General features: G+C 40.3%; 1 protein-coding gene across 11 annotated transcripts in view; it reads right to left on the bottom strand.

The window, feature by feature from the left end:
• Positions 1 to 559: 559 nt before the first annotated feature.
• TRAK1 (trafficking kinesin protein 1) overlaps positions 560 to 13644 on the bottom strand; it is a 143093-nt gene continuing 130008 nt past the window's right edge. For 10 of the 11 annotated variants that reach the window (XM_076331006.1, XM_076331010.1, XM_076331011.1 and 7 more), the window contains 2 exons: positions 8405 to 8507; positions 560 to 3523 (listed from right to left, as the gene is read on the bottom strand). In XM_076331006.1, the coding sequence (XP_076187121.1) occupies positions 2725 to 3523; positions 8405 to 8507 (902 nt within the window). In that variant the 3' untranslated portion in view covers positions 560 to 2724. Of the gene's footprint in view, positions 3524 to 7016; positions 7107 to 8404; positions 8508 to 13644 lie in introns of all 11 variants that reach the window. The other variant, XM_076331012.1, reaches the window with a different exon arrangement.

The following is a 13644-nucleotide window of genomic DNA, read 5'->3' on the forward strand; positions in this document are numbered from 1 at the left end:
TATTCCTGTGATTTCTTGCCGACTACCCCCTCCTCCAGGGAGCTCTTTTATCACTGCTTAGCTCTCACCACGTGTGCAGGATTTTTTGAGTTTCTCATTACCTGGCGTTTAATCAGCGGGCTGTTTCCTCCCTCAGTAACGAAGATACTAGCTAACAGCAGACCTCACTTCCGTCTCTTGGAAAACACGGGATATTTCCTCCTTACTCTGCACTTTCACATTTTGTCACTATAGTTTTTGCATCATATTAGGCAGGAGAGTTCACACCCCTCTCCTGCTCAAAATACACAAACCACACAACACACAATTCTTCTTTCTTGGAACGCAAATAAAAATAAAAATCTGCATTCACTCTGTATTTTTTGGTTTGACCTAAGTTTCACCAGTTCCAGCAATCTTAAAATCTCACCACTCTTCAACCACTTCTGTGTCTAGGAATTTAAAAACCAAACCTGGTGATGGCCTCTTATTTTGCTTTGACTGAGAGATGAAACAAGGGATCAAGGTGGAGTATTTATCACCTTAAAAGAACGGGAAAAAAGTTGAATACACAACAATGCAAACTTTTCTGTTATTTTATTGATACTAGTGAAGAAAAATTTAAATTTCATCTTTCTGATGTGTTACAATTGCTTTCTCCGGTGGGTGGACAGGTCCTACTGCTTATTTAAAGGCTAAATAATACTTCCCGATTGCATGATTAACTTCTACACTTTAAGTTCTCATATGGTATTGCTTTCTTCCTCTGGGTATACAAAATGGTCCATTAAGTCCATGATTTTTTTCAGAATCAACTGTTATTCTACCTACTGTTTTAATATACATTCAAATAAAAAGGTACTTAAATTTACTTGCAGTAAGTGCACACATACAACAGCAAAGAGAGCTGATGACATTTTACTAAAACATTTTAAGTTCATAGAATAAATAGAAGTCTTCAAACACAGGCAGTAACTGACCGATGTGTTTTTTCTTTCTCAAAAAATATCCTTAGTGTCCATAGCACTACCGCAATAACTACTTCATTCAGGAAAAAAAAAACAAACCACCCACCTATCTCTCATCACAAAGACTAAAAGACAGTTTCATTTATACAAGAAATTATCAGTGCTAATGATTTAGTAACAGTCTGGTACAAACGGCAATTCACGGCAATTACGTGTAGTGTGATAACAAACAGGGAGCTTGATTTAGATGCCACAAGAAGTGCAAGGAAAAGAAAGCGGATGTTAAACCCTCCCCTCTTCACTCCTCTCCATCCCCCCCCTTCCAAAAAAAATACAGGTCTCAGCTCAGCTCTAGAAGCAAGCTCCCTCCAGTCTGCTCCAGTTCCAGGACATTTCAATTCTTTCTACAAGCACTCAGCAGAAGTTTGGGAGAAACAGAGAAGAAAATTGCAATATAAATGAGGATCGCCTGGCTGTAACTAAAGGTTGTGTGAGGCCTTTTGTTTCTTTTCTGAGAAAGTGGGGGTTATATATATTTGGTATTAGGAGGTGTTTTTTCAGTTTAAGAACACTGTGGGATAAAGAGTTTCCCATATTTTTACCTCTGCTCAGGTCCAACTTTGGATGAAAAAGGTTTCTCTGAAAAAAGAAAACAGAAAATGGGTGGGGAATATTCTCACCCTGCTTCACGAGGCCATGGTCCTCGACACGCATGAAACCTGAAGATCAGCATGAGGATTGCAAGTTGCTCTTTCCAGCTTGTACCATTCCATTACTAAATGTTCTTGTGGTTCTCTGCTGAGGTTTCAAGGACACACCTTTTCCTAATACTGTTTTTGCTACATGTTCTTTTATAACATTCTTATCTGTCAATCTGTTCCGCAACTTTGACTTCTAGGAAGTCACTGCCATGTTTATTTACCTCATCAGTTGTGAAAACTGTTTTCTTTGGGGGCACTGACAAAGCATGTTTCAGTGGCAGCAACACATAGTAAAGCATTTTCCCTTCCACAATCCAGTGCAGCATTGAAAAACAAAACAAAAACCAAAAAAGAAGTCACACAGAGGGTAAGCGTGCCAAATGAAACAGCGGTGGTAGGAATATGTCAATATTCCAGGTACCCAGTAGGCCTGCCGACCTCAACACAGTATTAGTTCAAGTTTACCACCTCCGTGAGGAGGAGAATACAGAACAGAAAAAGAAAAAAAAAGTTTCATCCATTCAGGCATAATAGCCAGGCACTCCAATAACTCAGCTCAACTCATCTACAGAAGCAAAATTAAAACTACCACGTTAAACTGAGTGCTTTTTTCAGCCTTTAACGAAGCACAAACGCTCCCATGCTTCAAGTGATGTAATGTGAGGTCTCACAAAACACATTCAATAGCTTCCCATGCACCTTTGACTCAAGTTAGGCTAGCTACAAAATTAACGTTTTCCTAGTCAAGTTGTTTTTTGTTGGTTTTGTTCTTTTGTTTTTTTCAGTGCATCTTAAAAAAAAACCTTTTCAAAAGGTTAGCAAGTTAACCTTAATACAGCAATCATAACGCAGAGCCTTTTGCACTCAATTGAACAGTAAAATAATCCAATTAGTTACAATAGATCTGGTACATATTTACACATTTTGTACAAAGTTTACACATTTCTCCCATTAGGCACGAAGTTGATTTGTCAAACTCAAGAGGCAATGAAGCAGTGGTGGGGAAAGGAAAAGAAGATCGGAGAAAGAATCTGGGTATTTTTATTTAAAAAGACTAGCTGTAAAAATAAAGTCCTTCATCGTAAGCTAGTTTGCTTCGGGAGCTTGGTTCCCATAAGGATCCCCGAAGTGAGAGACGTTGGGCCTTTCATCTGCATGCTGGAACCCACCATGGTGGGGAAGCTCCGATTCCTTCGGATGCCGGTGTTCAGCTGGATGCCCCCGATGGTACTGGTCATGGCAGGACAGCCCAATGGGAGACTGTCTGGTGCTAGACTTCCAGGAACAAGGGCCCTCACTGGTCCTTGTGCCCCACAGAGAAGAGGTCCCTGGTCATCAGTTAAAGGAGGAGCTGACGTTTGCCCTGAACTCACAACTTTGGCGATACCAAACCTCTTGACTTTGTCCACAAGATTAAGGTTGGAAACAGACACGTCAGTCTGACTCTCACTGTTCCTGATGTTCTTTTTATTCCTCACCTCTTTCAAGATTGAACTAGCAGGCTTCGAAGCCAAGAAGTTGTCATAAGGTGGGCTGGTGCACTTGAACTCAAAAGATGGAGGGGATGAAGAAGGTGTCTGCATAGGTGAGTTTGGTGGAGTGGAAGGAATGATCGCCATTTTAGGGGGGTATGTGTTCAGGAGGGTGCCTTTGCTGGCTCTGTCCCAGCTCTGCGGATTGTACACCGCTGCTGAGATGCCCCTTTCCTTCAGCAGCCACACCAGCCCCAGAGATGTGCTCATTGTCGTCGTGGATTCTCGGAGGTTAGTGAAGGATTCTGCCAAACTCAGACGCCGAGGAGTACAAGGAGTAGCCACAGGGGTGCCTTTCAAATTGCTAATGCTGCCACAAGCTGGAGTAGGTGCTGCGTTAAGGCTGAAAACAAAAGAGTAGGCAAATTATTCTCTCCACTAGGGAATTAAAACTTACTGCAAGCAAGATTTTTTAACCCTGAACAGGGCCTTTTATCCATTTTGAGAGTGCATGGGAAACTGACAGTTCCCAGCTCCTTGCAAACATGATGATAAGTGCAAAAACGTCATCTCCTACAAAACGCATCTCTCCACTTTGCATACTTCACCACCCAGTCTCATGGGATTAATGCATTCCCCACCACCACCACGTTTCTTCTGATAAACTATTACATTGACAGGTTTGTGATCAACACCTTCAGTTTTTCTTCTTGATCTACTGGCTGTCACAACTCCCAGTTGCTTCCATGAGACAAGGAAACTGGGGGACTTGACCGATGGTATAAGCAAGACATTTACTTTTTAGTGTCAATTCTAAGCACACAGAACTGCTAGTCCTTCTAGTACTGCTGGGTCATAGCAGAGAGAGCAGCAAGGGAGGAGGGGAACGTATTTGCTACAGAAGCATTTGTAGCAAAGCTGCTGGAAGTTGCCATTGTCGCCAACATGCACTTCTGCAAGGTCAAACCCTTCTTCCCTTCTTCTGTTGAATTTGCTTTCATTTCTGGGGAAGGGAATGGGGGATCTGACTTCTGATGGAGATGTGCAGTGGTGTGAATAGTCATGAAAAGAGATAAGAAAATACAGTCAAGCTCTTGGCTGTCAATTGGTCAATAGGTACCTGATAACTCAGCAGCAAACCAAATATGACAAAGAGCCATTCTACTGTTAATTTGGTAAAACATTGATTTCTATAGTTTGAAACATGGCTAAATTGCTCCCCAATTCCAGTTCTTTCTTCTCAAAATAAACTATGTACAGGCAGTTGACAAGAAAATGTTAAATGGGCAATAATCTGCACATTTAGAGCAAGTGGCAGACATTACATACTTATGTTTAGTGCCATCTTACTGCATTTTGTTTTCTTAAGCACATTACTGCTAGTTATTAGGAGTTGGGGTTTCTTGAGGCGTATCAAATAACATTCATTCTGGTAGACCATCCTCTCCCCCTAAGCTGACCGTCTGAATGAACACAGACGCAGCACCTATTTCCAAAGAATTACCAACACAAAGGAGACATTCCAAATCCCTTGGGCCGCAATATGAGATCTCATGGACACTGAGGTTTGAGTGTTTCTGGCGCTACAGTGCCATCCTTAAAAAACTTGTTCCTTATAGATCAGGCTAGCCACAGCATGTTTACCTATGCCTAATTCCCACTCAAAATTTATGGCAGTCCAGGGTACACCATTCATTGAATAAGTCCTGGTGTACTTAGTTATTCTAGAAACAAGGCATGTGGGACATCCATGGCACTCCAGATTCAAGTCTATTTGGGAGAATCCCAAGCGTTCCATGTACCTTTAAAAAAAAAAAAAGCTCTCCAACTATTTCTAACCATGCTGAAATGATGATTTTTGCCACATATACATACATGAAAAAGTGAATTCCACGATAGTATTTCCCAGGCATGGATTCATCCCCTCTAATGGCATTTAAAGGGTCTTGAACAATGCAACACTTGATGCTAACAGAGAATTCACTGACCTGAGAATTCACCACTGTTCAAAGAAGGAATTCTTCCCCTTCATCTTGCCAAGTTAGCAAGTAGAAGACACTCAGTAAGGAGTCAGACAAAAAACAGAGCCAATGCAAGAGAGCAGGAAAACTAAGTGGCTGGGGGGGGGGAGAAATAGGGGAAAGAACAGGATCTTCCCTTTTCAGCAGAGCCATGCTGTTGGATCGGCTCAGCTGTCACATGCAACTTTAACTTAAGTTGGGTTCTCTGTACCAAGAAATGCATCAAAAAGCCACACTGAGACAATCTGGTTGGATTTCCAGGTGTAGCGAAGCCCTAGGCCAATGAATGAGTTGCATCCTTTTTGCCCATATGTACAAAAGGGCCTAGATGGTGTCTTGACTGGAATTTGCAGTCTTATTTCACCTTACACTAATGAACTCTAGGAAGCCAAGACTACCGTGCATGTCAGGTTCCAGAAAACATCCTGGAATGTTTTGTTCTGAGCCCGTTTCTGATGACCTCAGAACTTCGTCTAATAGTATATAGCGATCAGCTGACACGAGTTAATGTAACACTACAAACTTTTGTCCAGTGATCTTCTAAAAATCAGCAGTACTTTAACATCTTTAAGGCACTCCTTAATTAAGGGAATATTAGCCTGATGTCATATGAAGTCTCAAGTCATGTCTTCGCTCCATGATTAAATAGGATCTGATCAACGTGATCTCTACAGTGATTTGGAACTGTACCAACTTCTACCATAAGCAAATGAAACTGCGAAAGGATTTCTACGCTGCAGTTGCGATTCAACAAGAGGAATCCCATATATTCCTACCTGTAAACTGTAGTGAAACACATGCTTGAGAAAACTAGTATTAAGAATGGGTGTAATTTGAAAAGCAGCCTTGTTAAGTGGCTCTGGAATTGGTCTTCTTGCACCCCCCTGTGTGCTGTGGCTGTCAGTGCATGTGGCAGATGTGCTAAGGCAAGCTCTCCTTATGTCCTCTTCATTCTGCCTGGACTGAATCAGCGGCAGGGGAGGAGGACTCCTCACAGCAGAGGTAAGGAGGCCACACACGCACTCTGAAGGCAAGGCTGAGTAGAAAGGAGAAGTTAGTTCCCAGTTCTTCTCTTAAGCATTGACTAAAGCTGCATCTTCATAGCTCTGATTCCAGTTCACGGTGGAACTAAAGAGCAGTGACAGCCACTGTGATGCATCTCCCACACTGGCTAAACACAGAAGTACAGAAGTTGTCTTGAAAAGCATGAGGCAGGGAAAAGAAAGAGAAAGAGCACTTACTTTTGTGAATTGACTTTCTACAGGGTAGGACCAAGTACATTTTGGAAACCCAGACATAGGGTGTTAATTATCAAGCTTCTAAGAAGTCCTAGTCATGAGACAAAAACTACAGCACTCCAATGGCTTATTAATTCCAACAGCTTCATTCTTTCCAGCTCCAGATTTCAGTTGCACAGATATTTAGATTAGTATTTCTACTAATTTGTCAGCACAGGTACACACTACAGTGCAATAAAAAAAAGATGACATCCCTGCAAGAAAGTGGTTGTTATGTAGGTGTTGCTTTTTTGTTTGTTTGATCATCAAACAAGTATGTGGGACATATTTTCCCCATCAAACTGACCAACACTACAGAGCAGCCTGGACACAGCCACAGAAACAGACTCAAACTGGCCTCAGCAACTCAGCCCAGTGACAGTTTCAGGGTTAGATTGAGAAAAGAAACAAATAAATGAGCACCTCATGTAGCTAGATGAAATTTAGTCAGGTTAGAGCGTCACCTGGGTTAGAGGCTAGGTTAAAACGCAGCCAGGTAGGTAAATATCAAAACTCTTTGGGTTAGCTGGTGCCACACACACTAGCATTCCTTGTACATAACCCTGCCAACACAGACACTGTTGGCAGTGTTGCTCACCCCCTGCCCACGCTGGGTCATAGTGTCTGCCCTATACCTCCTCTCAGCATAACGAGACATAATGCAGTTTCCTCGTCCTCCTCACATGACCTGTGAAGAATCGTTTATAGTTGGTAAGGAGGAGCTCCTTAAACATATCTGCTGAAAACATCATATTGTTTATTTTGCTCTTTTTCCTCCTGAATGAATGATGAACTTTGGCGTAACTAAGACACCTGAAAGTGTACTGAATTTAGCTGTCAGTTATGGCTGGCTTGTTAGATTTAGCAACCAACATAATCAAGAGTTTCTTATGACTGCAATTAACAGCAATTCAACAATAATAAGAAAATTAAAATAGAACTGCAACCATATAAAAGGATCTCTTCAAGTAACAGTGTTGAGTGGAGAGGAAGACAGAAAAGAGTAAAGAAAAACCAGCCAGCCCACAATTAACTAACAGTTCAGAAAGTGAAGCAGACAAGTTACATTTAATCATCATCCATTTCCTTTCCACCTTGCAGGTTTTCATATGTAATTCCTACTTTTCACGTGTTCCTTAGGTAATCAGTGCTCATCTCATGTCTAACAAGTCTAGACACACCATCTCTGAATGGGGACCTACACAATGGTACACTCCCACACAGGAGCTGGAAGGGGCAGAGAAAGCGATGAGGCATTGTCCTTCTAAACAGAAAAAATTCTTTAAATACTGATTTGCTAAGGAAGAAAAGTTCCCTCTTTAGGTATGAAATTCACTCACCCTCTCTGGTTCTCAGATCTTCACCTTCTATAAGGCTATAGAATTGCCTTCTATCGGCATGTACTACCTATACATGCCAATTGCTATTATTAAGCCAGTTCATTAGTTTCAGTCTGGCTACTATGAACCCATTTCCAGCAATTATACCAAGGAACAAAGTAGACAGCTCCCTGGTTTTGATTAAGACATATTTCCTCCTCCATTTCTCATGTACTTCCTGGATTTCTTTACCTGCGCATCCCTTTTTCTTCTGCACCAAAGATTCAGATTTTTCCTCCCTGGAAAAATCTCTCTCATATTTTTTGTGAGAGACCACCTTCTGTGCATTCACACATGAGGACTACAACTAGTTTGGGATCAAGGGTAGTCAGGTTTGGATATTGGAAGCCAACTTAGTTATGTCTGATCCTGCGATATTTTAACTAGAGACAACAAAATTTAAGATATTTTGGTTGGCCTTCTAAAACATTACACATGCCTCTCAAATAAAATCAGGTTGAGGTAACTCAAAACGGGAGGAATAATTTGGGGGTGTGTTGTAATTCACCAACGCGGCTAATGCTTTTGCTTATGCCATTACTTTGCATTTCCTCACAGGGAAAACTCTGACAGAGCTGAAGGCTTTGCCGTCATGGGAGACCCTTACCTTGGTGTGACTCGTGTGAGTTCATCGGAAGGGTGCAGAATGCGGCAGGTGGTGAAGGTGAAGGTGGAGTTGGTTTGTGACATGCACTTCCCAGGATGAGGTACTAAATTAAAAAAAAGCAAATTCTTCGCATTTTACACAGAAAAGGGGAAAACCAAAACTTCTGTGTGCTGATAAGACAGATGCAAAAAGTGATGAGGTACCTCGGACGGGATCAATGCAAGAAAAGTGAAATACACAAGTGCTACAGTGTTCTAACAGACATTTGTTCTCCAAAACAAACACATCTAGGACTCCAAAGCCAGTGCTAAAAGGGTCTGCTGAAACTTCCTCATGATCACTAACACTACAGGTAAGTCTTGCTCAAACCAAATTCAGGCAAGGCAGTGCTTGAAATGCTAGTCCTCCTCTGAACTAGCAACTTGCATCAGTGGGAAATTACAAGCAGCATTTTCTAGTACCAGCTCAGGAGCACTAAGATTTTCTGAATGCTCGTGCATTTCAGCTTTTAGATTGATCCACAAAAAGGTATCCCCATTACTTCTCAGTAATGGATCCAGTTTGCTAATGCTACAGGAATAGATTGTTGGGGTAGGGAGGGGACGGACATGTATTACTCATTCTCTGTCTCTGACTTTTCACATCCACAGTAAGGAAACCGGCGGTTTTTTGGATCCACTACTGTACATCTGTGACATTTCTCTTGTGCATGTGTTTAGGTTCTTTAAGAATGTATGTCCTCAGCTGCACAATATAGCAGGTTTTGAATATTTGTAAACAGTGTAGTAAATAATTTTCCCCACAAATGCAGCTGTAAAGATGCCACTCTGTTGGTATATCAGTAATGTGGGAAAGAAGCAATACAGCTCCATTTAAAAAATGAAGGACTTAGGCCAATTTCTTTCTTCTTAGTAGAGATACTTCTGTGGATATACTAACCTGCTGTATAATGCAGCTGTGGCCATTGCAAAATAATGACAAAATTTAAGAGCCATGCATCAGAAAAGCTGGTTGAAAAACACCCAGAGTTAAATATTACATCAAAGATATCATGATTGCATAGGTTCTCTTACTTAGTAACCAAACTTAGCAGTGGTCAAAAGACATGCACAATAAAAACCGTGTGCAGCTCCCTCCCTCTCAGTCCTACCCAACCCTCTGAGCCATTCCCCAATTAAGCCACATTTTAATACCACAGTACACAACTATTCAACACATTGCAAAGGACAGACAGACAGACCAACTAGACCAGACACCATTCTGAACTTCCAGAGATGCTTAGCAGAAGCAAGGCAAGTCTTAATCGTGGCTGTGTTCCCTTTTTCATATATAAAGTATCACAGCTCCAAAATAGTGTGTGCAGCTGGGTAGTCCTTTAAGAACACATATAAGCAGTGTGTGAAGTCTAGAGCATGGGGAGTGTGAACAGTGGAAGCAGAAGTGGCTAAGCAAACAACGTGAGGTAACTTCTAGTTAGCACTGGAATGTACTGCTGTACATCAAAGAAGGATATTTCTAAAAACCCACTGGAGTGTCATGTTAACATACTCAAATGTTAGCACAGCATAACATAACAACAAGCTCTACTTCACCTCCAGAGACGGTAATTATGATGCTTCAGGAATCCAGTTGCTTTAGAGATTAATGTGAGCACTATAAAAGCTATTACAAGGGAGCACAGCCTAGCAATCATGATTCTCTCCATATTGTAGAGAGTTAAAAGAAAATCTGGAGAAAGAGCTCAAATAACTGGACATGAAAAAATTGGTTATTTAGAGAAAACAAAGGACTTCAACATAAATCAAGTAGAAACAAAGCAGTTATCCCTGGATGATGAATAGAGAACAGAATAAAGCAATGCCGATTTAAGATTGCAAGCTCAACCCAAAGCACATAGCTGTAATACAATAAGTGCATTTTCCCCACTTGTAATATCCACTGGGCATCCCCTCAGATTGGAAACAGGCACACTGAAGATACATAGCTGCATTAGCAAAAGCAAGACTCATTGCTATTAATGAGTCAGAGATAGGAGAAGGCTGCTAAAAGTAGAGAAATCACTGACTCTAATAAGAGGAAACAAATTGAAATTATAAAAAAAAAAAAATTAATCAATTTCCAAGGATGCATTCCACCCTCAAATACCACTAAGAAAGTCCTGTACCAGCTTCATTCTCCATCAGTCAACAATGGGGTGTATCATATTGCTGTAGCATTTTCCATCCTTTGGACACAGTACAAAGAGAGTGAGAACCTGTTGCTGTAAATGAACAAAGTTTATAAAATAGAAACAAAATGATTCATTCCTAACCTAGTAATTTTACATAAGAATGGCCATCTCCTGAATTGGTATGTTTGTGAGGAAGCAATACATAAGTTTATAATATGAGAGACTATCTTCACATGTACATACAGCAAAGTATTATTTTGAATATAAACATCTGCTCCATGTGACTGTGTCTGAAACCAAATGTTTTATTTATACCCCCTTTTTCAAAGTAGTAGATGATTAACAATGAGGCTTCATATCTGTATGAGAAAGAATCTGTACATAATTCAGTGTTTAACAAAATTTACAGAAACATCATGTAATTTCATCCGTCAGAAAACCATAAACTAAACTGTATGTGCATTTTTCCCCTAAATTAAAATTCAAGCTAAACCTTAGATTGCTGCTGGATTGTGTTTTGTCTCTCAGTAATTAATGATTCTTTACCTTATTAAGCTTTCTCAAACAATTCTTGGGCATTTTGGAAAAAATGCAAAACATTATAGCTGAAAGAGACTCTCCTGTAAGCACAAACACTGTTGCAAAAACATCTTTCAAAATACTGCAAAAAAAGTCAAACTGACTGCAGAGAGCTCCATCTTCCGGTAAAACAGAGCTTTCCCCACTCAAAACACAAAGCTGATTTTATATAGCTCAGAGCTGTTTCAGATGCAGTACTCGGCTTATGGGCCATTTTGCTAGGTGCGAACAGCAAAACAGATGAGTTTAGGACACAATCTTTTGCTCAGGGAACCCTCAAAAGACCGTTTAATCCGGATTTTCAACCAGCTCATGCAGAGAAAGGAACAAAGTTACAGTACGTAAACTAGTGGCCTGCCCCATCCACAAAAAGGTGTCAGACAAACTGAGTTTGAGGAAGATTTGTAAGAGGCAGCTATACTAAAACACCATTGACTTTTGTACCATTGGTTCCAAACTCAAATTCGCTGTTACGCTAGATGAGTAGTGAGGAGGCAGAGAGCTCACAGCGGCCAGTAAATCTTTGCATTTTGTATAAATACCTATTCTGGCAAATACAGATTTATGCAAAAATGAACTTTAAAAAAAAATAAAATCAAATCAGAAATCTTCAGAATATGGTTTGATCCAGTCTGGCACAAAGGTAGAGTTTCAGCCCAACTCTGAAGCAAGGCACTCTGCTCATCATTTCTTTGGCATGTTTTAACAAAAGGAGGAAACCTGGTTCCCTGTTCTTTCAGCAGAGAGGAGCAGTGGAATTTGGACATCTCTTCAGCACAGGCTGGTGAGACAGGGATGGAATGATAATCAGGTTGGGGATTCCTTAGAACAACAGATGGAGATGGTGTTTCAAAGCATTAGAAGTTTATTTTATTGTGGAATAGAAAAAAAAGCTCTGCCTGCTTTGGAAGAGGATAACAATGAAGGGACCATTAAGAGGCACTTTTTTCCTCCAATGTCATCATTCAGGATATAAGCTATGGACTTCACTTTTGCCAGTCTATGCCACCAACTCCATTCTTTGGTAAGGTGAAATTCCTGAAAACTAGGTCACAAAACCCCGTTAGGATCCACAGGACAAGACAGCTGCTTCATGTACTCTCTAAATTCAGCAGAGTTCATCCCCTCCAGGTGGGTTAAGGTGAAAGCTCTGATACCCAGTGCTACCTGTACTGAAAACTCCTGGCCGACAGAACAGGGAGAATATAGGGTATGCTGGAGCTGATGCCTGGGTTAACTACTAAAACAAAATTGAGATGGGTGATACACAGAACAGCTGTAAAATGTGAGCATGGTGCTCTCCTAAAGGCGTTTAGGTGCCTTCAGATGTCCTTCAGAAAATACTGCCAGAATGTCCTTCAGAAAACACTGGTTTCAGGGGTAACCGTGAATGCTCAAAACCTCCAAGAATCCATCCGTCTCTGCCAGGAGCGTTACTCCTGTTACGTTACTTAAACAACTGACAATAAAATTATTTTCTGAATATCTGCATTTCCAAACTTTCCATTTATTTTGCCTTTGGAAACAGTGAGATATGAAAAACTGAACCAAGGCAGGTATTCTTTGGACAGTTTTTCTTAGCTTTCTTGTGGTTGAGGTCTCCTTCTCATATGTATATAACCATGGAGCACAGATGTAAAAAGATTTCAATGTATTTAATGTGGCTTCAACATGATTTTATGCAGGCTAGGATCCCAAATTAAAATTCTAGCATTTTAACAGCACAGATAGCAAATGCTGACAGATTTTTCTTAAAGTAATAATTACTGTGAAATATTCACGCCAGTTGAAAATAAAATATATTTAAATATGCATCAATACTTTAGTTCTAAGAAGAGTTACAAAATTTATTGCTTTTCTGTACAATGGTAACCTCTTAGAAGCATGTATAGTAATCCTGCTAAAAACAACTCAAACATAAGACATTCATTATGTGTTTTTGTGATTTTAGGCAGGTCTAAACATGAAGTACAAGAGGGCTGATCCTGTAATGCTGTGCACATGTCTGTTCAAAGCAATCAATCAGTGGAACTAACAAACACAAGTACCGAAAGACCAGTTTGTGCACCCAAAACTAGCATGTAATTAAGCACATGCCGAATCAAATGTAGCCCTTCCAACTTCAAAATAAGAACATTCACAACATTATTAAGTGCTTTGAATGGCTTGGGGTTCCTTGTTTAAGGCAAACCTGAAAGACAATGAATTAAAAAAACAAAACAAAACCAAAAGACCCAACAACCCCTCCCCCCAAAACAGACTCTGTACAGTTTTATAATATACTACAGTTTCTTTCAAAGAATTAAAAAAAAAAAAATATTGAGGTTATTAAAAATACGTGCTGCAAAAATTACTTGTCCTAGATGGTATTAACAATGCCATGTCCTATAACTTCTTTACCATTCCAATTACGCTGAGAGTCTACTCAAGTGATATTCAAATTTCAGACTATTCCTGGGTATTAGGCTAGAACTGCGATTCTGGAATTTAC

The sequence above is a fragment of the Aptenodytes patagonicus genome, chromosome 2 (genome assembly GCF_965638725.1).
Source record: "Aptenodytes patagonicus chromosome 2, bAptPat1.pri.cur, whole genome shotgun sequence".
Classification (NCBI taxonomy): domain Eukaryota; kingdom Metazoa; phylum Chordata; class Aves; order Sphenisciformes; family Spheniscidae; genus Aptenodytes; species Aptenodytes patagonicus.